Source organism: Salvia miltiorrhiza, chromosome 8 (assembly GCF_028751815.1).
Source record: "Salvia miltiorrhiza cultivar Shanhuang (shh) chromosome 8, IMPLAD_Smil_shh, whole genome shotgun sequence".
Classification (NCBI taxonomy): Eukaryota; Viridiplantae; Streptophyta; class Magnoliopsida; order Lamiales; family Lamiaceae; genus Salvia; species Salvia miltiorrhiza.
Genome location: NC_080394.1, coordinates 28592559 through 28601531, shown reverse-complemented (window position 1 = coordinate 28601531; position 8973 = coordinate 28592559). Strand labels below are relative to the sequence as shown.

General features: G+C 42.2%; 1 protein-coding gene across 1 annotated transcript; it reads right to left on the bottom strand.

Moving 5' to 3' along the window:
- Positions 1–6189: 6189 nt before the first annotated feature.
- On the bottom strand, positions 6190–7647 carry LOC130998282 (uncharacterized). The gene has a single exon (XM_057923714.1). The coding sequence runs from the start codon at positions 7645–7647 to the stop codon at positions 6190–6192; it is 1458 nt and encodes a 485-aa protein (XP_057779697.1).
- Between the last annotated feature and the right edge of the window lie 1326 nt (positions 7648–8973).

Below are 8973 nucleotides of genomic sequence, written 5' to 3'. Positions count from 1 at the left end.
TCAGTATGCCGACGACACGATGTTTGTTCTTCCAAATAAGGAATCAAATGTTACTGCTCTTAAGTGTATTCTTAAGCTTTTTGAAATCCTCTCGGGTTTGACAGTGAATTTTGACAAGAGCTGTCTCATGGGAGTGAGGGTTCCAGTTGGCAGATGTGAGGAGTTGGCAGACATTCTCAAATGCAAAGTGGGGTCGCTGCCTACTAAATATTTGGGAATCAAAATTGGAATGCAACTTTCAAAGTTGTCAGATTGGAGCTATTTGGTGGAAAAGATCAAGAGCAAAATCAAGGGGTGGAATAAACGTAAGTTCTCTTTTGCTGGCAGAATGGTGTTGATTCGATCTGTCTTGTTCTCAATTCCTGTTTACCAACTCTTATTTTCAGTCATCCCCAAACGTGTGTTAGCAGAGATCCGTTCTTGTTTGAGTAATTTTCTTTGGGGGGGGGAGGTGTGGAGGAAAGGAAGATCCATTGGGTAAAATGGGAAGACCTTTGTGTTAGTCACGAATTTGGGGGGCTTAATTTCAAAGATTTACGCTGGTTCAATGCGGCTTTAATGGCCAAATGGATTTGGCGGTTTTTAACGGATAAAAATCTTCTGTGGGTTAAGGTGGTTAAATCTTGTCAAGGGGAGCTTTGGTGGGACGGGGAGGGATTCATTGCAGAGGGAAACAGATCTATTAAATCGGGGTGGTGGAGGAAAGTGGTGGGTCTGAGCAGAGGGGAGGAAGGGAAAGGTTTGAGAGATAATTTAGAGTTAGATATCGGGGAAGGAAGTTCAGTGAGGTTTTGGCAACATAGATGGGCGGGAGAAAATAGGTTGGCTGAGTTGTTCCCAAGGCTCTATCGCCTTAGTAGTTGTAAAGAGGGTTTTATTAACTGTTTGGGAGAGTGGATTGAAGGAAAATAGGAATGGAAGTTAGTTTGGGAAAGGGACTTGAGGGAAAGGGAACTTGAACAATTACAATTGTTAATGACGTGTATCAGCAAAGTGTGTTTGACTGCAGGTACGACTGATAGGTGGAGATGGAAAGCTACTTCTAATGGGATCTTTTCAGTCAAGACAGCATACCAGATTTTCAGCCTGAAAGGAAGGTTGTTGAATGATCGTCGAGAAGATGAAGAGTTGGCCCTGATCTGGAAAGCGAAAGCTCCGGCCAAGGCCATCACCACGGCATGGAAAATTCTTAAAGGAAGACTTCCATCTTTGGATAATCTCCGGAAGAGACAAGTGGTGGTGCATTCGGCGGATCTGTGCGCCTTGTGCCAAGAGGTTGAAGAATCCATCGAGCATCTTTTCTTCTCTTGCCGGAAATCAGATGGAATTTGGAAGGAAATTCTGAGATGGATTGGTAAGCAATCAGTTTTTCATCATAAAACCAAAGCTCATTTCAACGCTTTTGTGAATATTGGGAGCAAAAAGGAGGTTATCTCTTTCCTTGATGTGTGGATATGCGTTACTTGGAGTATTTGGAAGAGTCGAAACAACTGCATTTTTAATAACGGGGGTTGGAATATGGAAAGAATTGTGGCTGATATTAAGTCCAGTTTGTGGAGTTGGAGAGCTGCCTCAAATCGGTTGTTTCAGGAGCAGGATTTTAGAAGTTGGTTCTTGGCAGCACGCTTTCCTGTTTAGGATTCTCTTCTACTGCGTGTTTGGTTTTTGAGGAGTTTCTACTCTTCATCCTCCTGTTTCTTTACTTTTCTTGTTTGAGTCTCTGACTTTGTTCTCTTGCTTTGGTACTTCTGGTACCATGATTTTTAATAAGATTTTCTTGCCTGATAAAAAAAAAATCTCAACTTATTTTAGTTAGATTAAACTTTAAATTAATGTATAGATACTATTTTAGGCGCCACAATGGACAATGTTCCCGGAAAGGGGGCATGTGAAAAAAGAGACGAGGAATCATAATTATAGCATCCAGTTAATGAAGCCTGAATATAATTATATTAGCATTAAATTTAAAAGTATATTTTATTTTTTGTTTGGTTTGAAAAGGATTTGAGTATACAATTAATAAATCCAAATGTCATTTGCAAAAAACTAATGGAGTCCTCTTTAATGATTTTTTTTTTTTTTTTTTTGAGAGGAAACAAGAACTTCATTCAACCAACTCAGAAGAGTTCAAAACAGAGGGAAAACCATCAGAAGAAGTAAAACGAGATTGAAGACAAAGAGCATGCTTAGCAAGTCGATCAACTACAAAAGTATTTGCTCTCGACGTCCAGCTCCAACTGATATGCTGCATGCTGTCAGTTCGCAAGAAGATTTCGTTTAGGGTGTCTCCAAGAGCAGATAAATCCTCATCCCGATTGATGAGTTTCCAATACAGCGTTTGACAGTCCGTTTCAAGAATAGCATCTCCACGACCCTTTTCTTCGCACAGCTGTAAACCTTCAAGAATGGCCCGAGCTTCACCCTCCTCTGCCGTGAAAACACCCGGTGTGAAACCCCACCTCACTCCCAGCAGACCATTATCAACATCAAACATTGCAGCGCCGAAACCAATCCCAACTCCCTCTCCAACAGCAGCGTCACATTGGATCCTAACCTGCGAGTCTCGGCTGCAAGAAATGCTTCTGGGTTGGGAACTGATCGGTGAAGAGCTAGCCGATCTTTTCCACCTAGCTTTCTGGGCCACCATGGAGCACTCAATGTGGGTGAGATTCTTGTTTTGGTAAAGCAAAAGGTTTCGAGCATACCATGAAGCCCAAGCAGTAGTAGCAAAAGTAGCATGAACCTCCTTATCTGGTATCGACCTAATCTGTTCAAACCAATCTTTTACATTCCAGATTTCATCCGCACTAAGAGGACGTAGCCTGAGTGGCGAGATTTCCCACAAAAACACCATCCATGGGCAGTCACGTAAAGCGTGCTCCGAAGATTCCACCTCCTCTCCACATCTACAGCAAACTGGATCAACCTCGATAGAGCGCGCCATAAGGGCTCTGGTCGTCGGGAGAATACCACTCAAACATTTCCACATGAAGATCTTGACTTTGGGAATGACCTCAAGCCCCCATATCCAGTTCCAAAGGCCTGTAAGAACATGAGAGGAGGAGGCTTCTTCACGACTGCGAAGAGAAACCGCCAGGAGATATCCCGACTTAACCGAATAAGAGTTGCATCTTCCGCTTGGCCAAAAAGGTTTATCTGGATTAGCCATATTAATCCTCAAACTGCCAGAAAACTTCCAAGTCTCCTTCCTCGGCATGATTTCCGCTAGTTTATTTGTATCCCACGACACTTCAGCTTCCGAAAAGAGCTCTCCCACTTTAAGATCTTTCCATCTGTCTTGAACACAAGCTGTACTGAAATTTCCTTTCCCATCTGGAATCCAACAATCTTTCCCAATGCGAATTCTTTCCCCATCACCAACTTTCCACGCAATGCCTTTCACCAGAAGATCTCGTCCCGCTAGTAAGCTTTTCCAAACAAAGGAGGGATTATGGGCTTTACTAGCCAAGAGGATGTCCGTCCGGGGGAAGTATCTTGCTTTTAAAGATCGGGCCAGGAGAGTCGAGCCATTTTGGAGTATCCGCCATGTTTGTTTTGCGAGCATTGCTTGATTGAACAAGCTTATGTCTCTGAATCCCAGCCCACCTTCATTTTTGGGAACACAAAGTTTTCTCCAGCTCTTCCAATGTATCCTCCTTTCTTCCTTCTTCTGTCCCCAAAAAAAGCTCGCTGCGATACTGTTAATCTGCTGACAGATTTGCTCAGGTATGGAAAAACAGCTCATCAAATACGTTGGTATAGATTGGAGTACCGATTGAATTAACACCACCTTTCCCGCACCGGAGAGGTAGCGTCGCTTCCAATCCTTCGCCTTTTTCCGTGTGCGATCCACCAGAATTTGGAATATCTCTACTTTGGATTTTCCAACAACACAAGGGATGCCCAAGTACTTGCCTTGAAAATTCTCACGCCTCACTCCAAGTTGTGCAGCCAAATCGGATTTGAGGGTCTCTTCCACTCCAAAACTGAATGAAATGGCAGATTTGTCCATACTAACTTTCTGACCAGACACCGCTTCGTATTGGCTTAGAATGGATTTGACTTCACCAATCTCCTCAGCACAAGCACGCCCAAAGATTATACAGTCGTCAGCAAATAGTAAGTGGCTGATCCGGGGGGCAGTTCTGCAGAGCCGCGCACCGTGGATAAGATGGTTCGTCTCTGCCTTGCGTAAGAGACCCGATAGAGCTTCCGCACAAAACAGGAATAAGAAGGGCGAGAGCGGATCCCCTTGCCTAAGTCCGCGGCTTGGTTCAAAAGCTTCACCTGGAAAACCGTTGACAAGCACGCGAAAAGAAACAGAGGTAACACACCTCATAATTAGATCAACCACAGAAAAATGAAAACCAAGCTTTCGCATCATGGCATCTAAAAAGTTCCACTCAACCCGATCATAAGCTTTCGCCATATCCAACTTAAAAGCAAAACACCCTTTAGATTTAGCTTTGTTTAGTTTCATCATATGGAAAATTTCGAAAGCAAGCAGAGCATTGTCGGTAATTTGTCGACCAGGGACAAAAGCCGATTGGCTCTCATGAATAACAGAGGGGAGAATCCGTTTGAGCCTATTTGTGATGGCTTTAGAAATAAGCTTATAGATGACATTACACAAGCTAATAGGCCTAAAATCTGAGGGGGTGACACAATTTTTTTTTTTAGGGATAAGACAAATGAATGTTGAATTGATCGGACCCGGGTCAGCCCCGTTATTCAAAATATTAAGAACGAGAGGAATAATGTCAAACTTTGCATGAGACCAGCTAGAGGTGTAAAAAATGACAGGCATACCGTCTGGCCCCGGGGCTTTGAGAGGGGGCATCTGCTTCAATGCGTCAGTGATCTCCTCAGAAGTGTAAGGAGCAGTGAGAATGTTGTTCATCTCATCCGTCACCATTGGCTCGATGATGCGCAGGACGTCCGTCGGATTCTGATGAGGGCCGGCCAGGAAGAGCTCCTGAAAATGATTTCTGAAAATGATATCCATCTCTTCGAACTTTCTGGTGATCGTGCCATCTGAACTTTGAATTCTCCGAATATGGTTTCTTTTCTTTCTACCATCGGCCATTCTATGGAAGAAACCTGTATTCCGATCACCTTCCGCCAACCAATCAGCCCGAGATCTTTGCTTCCACATAATTTCCTCTTTAGACATGAGATCATCGAGTTCATTCTCAACCCTCCTCTGATCATCTTTGGTGAAAGGGTCATTGCTAGGTTTTTGCAACTGCTCCAACTCCTCTCTAAGCTCTTTGCATCTTTGCTTTAAATGGCCGAACTCCTGTTTTTCCCATCTTTTAAGCTCAATCCCCATATCAGTCATCTTATTTTTAAAGGCATTGGCCGAGGTAGAGTATCCCCCATTGTCCCAGAGGTTATTGCAAAAAGACTTACACCTCTCGTCCTTAAGCCACATTGCTTCAAAATGAAAAGGTCTCGGGCGGGGGCGAGTGTCCTCTTCCTTTTGCTCCAGAGTTAGGAGTAGAGGGCAGTGATCACTAGACTTTCGACATAAGTGAGAAACCTCATTCCCAGGGAAAGAATCTGTCCAGGCCTCATTTCCAAGAACCCGGTCTATCCTCTCGAGGATGTTATCTTCACCCTTCTGGTTGTTGGTCCATGTGTAAGGTTCTCCCGTAAAACCCAGATCAAAGAGACCGCACCTATCTATCGTTTCTCTAAAAGCACATAAACGTGAATCAGCCTTTGTGCTCCCTCCCTTCTTCTCAAAATGATATAAAGTTTCGTTGAAATCCCCCCCACAAATCCATCTCTCGCTCACCTGAGGAAGCAAGGAGAGCATGAGATCCCACGTAAGATGATGGTCTTCCGTCTTGCTCCAACCGTAAATACCACAAAAGTCCCATACCGGATCTGTTTGATTATCAATCTTCGCCAGAATGTGGTGTTGTGAGCTAGATTTAATAGTAACTGTGATATCATCAGCCCAAAACAAACCCAAACCTCCTTTTCTTCCACCCACCTCATTATCACAATCCACTACAAAAGAGTTATCAAAACCTGATTTCAACAGAATTGGTGTCCATTCCTCATTTAAAAGTTTGGATTCCGAGATGAACACCAACGAGGGTTTCTTCTGCTTGACTAACCAAGCAAATTGACGAATTGTCGGTTGGTTCCCAAGCCCCCGACAATTCCAAAGAAGGCAAATCATTGTGCCCGGCGGGATTGCTCCATAGCAATCTCCGCCGATAGCGCAGTGGTGGAAGAAGAATCATCATCCAGTTTGGTTCCTTTGAGTCTCTTTTGCATAGCTTCGACCTCATCTTTCCTGGGTCCAAGAACAACATTTTCCTCCTCCATAAAATGTCGCTTCTTGTGATTTGCAGTAAGGTGGTGCACTTTTGGGGTCTTTGGGGTTGGGGATCGGTTGAAGCGGGTCCATGTTTTTTCTTTTTTTGGCTGAGGTTTTTTTGTGGAATGGTCAGGGAGCTTTAAATTCAGGAGTTTTGCAAGGTCGGTAATTGGGGTTATGTCTTTGTTTGGGTTGAAGGGAGCTGTGTTGGAGGGTACTTTTTTTGTTTCAGGCTCTGTTTTGGGAGTGATAATGGGGGATGATGTGGTGGAAGCTTGGGGTAAAGGTTTTGTTTGCAGGTTATTTATTTGCTTTTTGAGTATGGGGATAGAGTTTTCCTCACTTGGGGTGTGGATGGCATTTGGGGTAGAGTGGGTTTGATGAGAGATGGGCTGGGTATTTGTTAGTGCGTGAGCAGTTGTGTGTGGGGGTGGGTTGTACGCAAGAGGTGGTGGCTGGGGTTTTGCAGATGGGACGGGTGGGTGAGTAGAGGCATGACTTTGGAGGTCTCGTAGAGGGTTGGGTTTGGGGGCCATGGGCTGGTGCTGTTTCTTTGTGCGCAGCCGTTTCAAAGGTGAGGCTTTGAGTATGGGACCGTACTCAATATCATCGAAGTGTTTTCCACTCTCCTCCGCCTCAGTTTCTTTCTCGCAGGCGCGCGTATGGTGGTTCATTATACCACATTTGTAACAGTAGATTGGCAAACTTTCATATTTTAGGGGAATCCATAGCTGTCGAGCCTCAAAAAAGATTGTGATTCCTCGTAGCAGAGGGACAGTGATATCCAGATTCACCTTAAAACGGGCGAAACATCCGGTGTAGTTTGTCTTCTCATCTACTTCCTCGACGATACCAATCTGTTTGCCAATATTGCGAATGATGGCTGGGGTCATGCATTTGATCGGAAGATTATACGCCCTAATCCAAAAACTTCCCCTGTCCACCCTGATAGTTGAAGGCTGTGCTGTGTCATCAAGACCTTTAATCGCAAAAAGGTGATTATCAAAATGCCACGGTTGTCTCTGAAGAACCCATTCCCGATCAGCTGCAGATTCAAAGGTGAAGAGGAAAAGATTTTTCCGCCATTCCCTGGCTTCAAAGTTCTGCTCTGTTTTCCACGACTTCCTCATAATTTCCATTAGATGGAATCCATTAGGGGCTTTCATAGAAATCAGACTTCCCACCAGACAGATCCCCTTGTCCGATTGATTATCAAAATCCGAAGAGATGTCAATCAAAGTCGCTTCACGATCAGTGCGTTCTTCCGGGCCGTTCACCAAATCTGAATCACTGGACGGACCTCCGCGCTCCATACCTGCGCAACGGTGACAGAAAAAAGAGGACAAACAAACCACACCAAACCCAACAAAACGTTAGAAAAATCACAGAGCAAAGGAAGCAGGCAGACGAGGGAAGAAGGAAAAACAAAGAAAAAAGGGGTGGAAGAGGGGGGGGAAGGGGACTGAGACAGCAACAGATCAAGGCGAAAGCTTGAACCAGAAACTCCAAAGAGAACAAAGCCCTAGACGGAACTAGAGAACCTAAACCCTAGACGGAACTAGGGAACTCCAAAGAGAACAAAGCCCTCAGGCGCTTATTATCTCAGTGTTGCCCTCTTTTCTGTACCTCTTTAATGATACTTGCATGATGGGAGCCGAATTAATAGGCATTAATAATCTTCTAATCTATACATATATAAAAGCTGGTCCATCTAGCAAAAAAAAATTCCCGCTCTTTTACTCAATCTATTTTTGGAAAGTTGATTTATATTTAAAAAGTTCACTAATTCATAGGATGATATATATAAGTTGCGGGGCCCACTTGCTACAATCTATACAGTGCTCTTTTATATCATGTAATTTATAATTTTGTGAAAAATATCCTTTATTTTTGTGAATTTATATATTTTTTAGATAAATTTATATAAATATCCAATATTTAAAATTTAAAGTCACCAATATTTTTCAGTGTGAATTTATATAAATTTTGAAATATATATATATATATTGTGTGAATTTACCCGTGTGAATTTAAATATCCAATATTTAAAATTTAAAATCACCAATAGTAAATTTATGAATTTATACTTAGAATTTATATTTTTTGAAAAATATTCTTTTCTTGTGAATTTATATATCTTTAGATAAATTTATATTGAAATATCCAATATAAATTTATAGTTTTGTGGAAAATTATCAATTTCAATTAAATCTTTTGTGAAAAAACATCTAATATTTAAAATTCATAATATAAATACATATAAATTGCATGGGATCTTGAAGTCATTTGTAAAAGTGAATATTATTTTTCATTTACACGCAATTTTTGACTATAGATTGTTTTTCAATTCAAGAGAATAAAAACTTATTTACGAACTCTAGCAATATCTCAGATTAATTCTTACTGATTTACACGCTAAACAAAGGGATTGGTATGCATGATCAATGGGATTTTCTGTATGATCTTCACAGCTAGACGATGAAGAAGCCTTATTTCAAGGTATGCATGACGTCAAATTTGTGGGAGAGAGAGAGAGAGAGATAAAGAGGGTGATAGAGTGAAATGTGTAATTTGACAACATTCCTTATATATCTCCAAAAATGCAGCAACTTTCTATTATATCAAACCAAAATCAACTC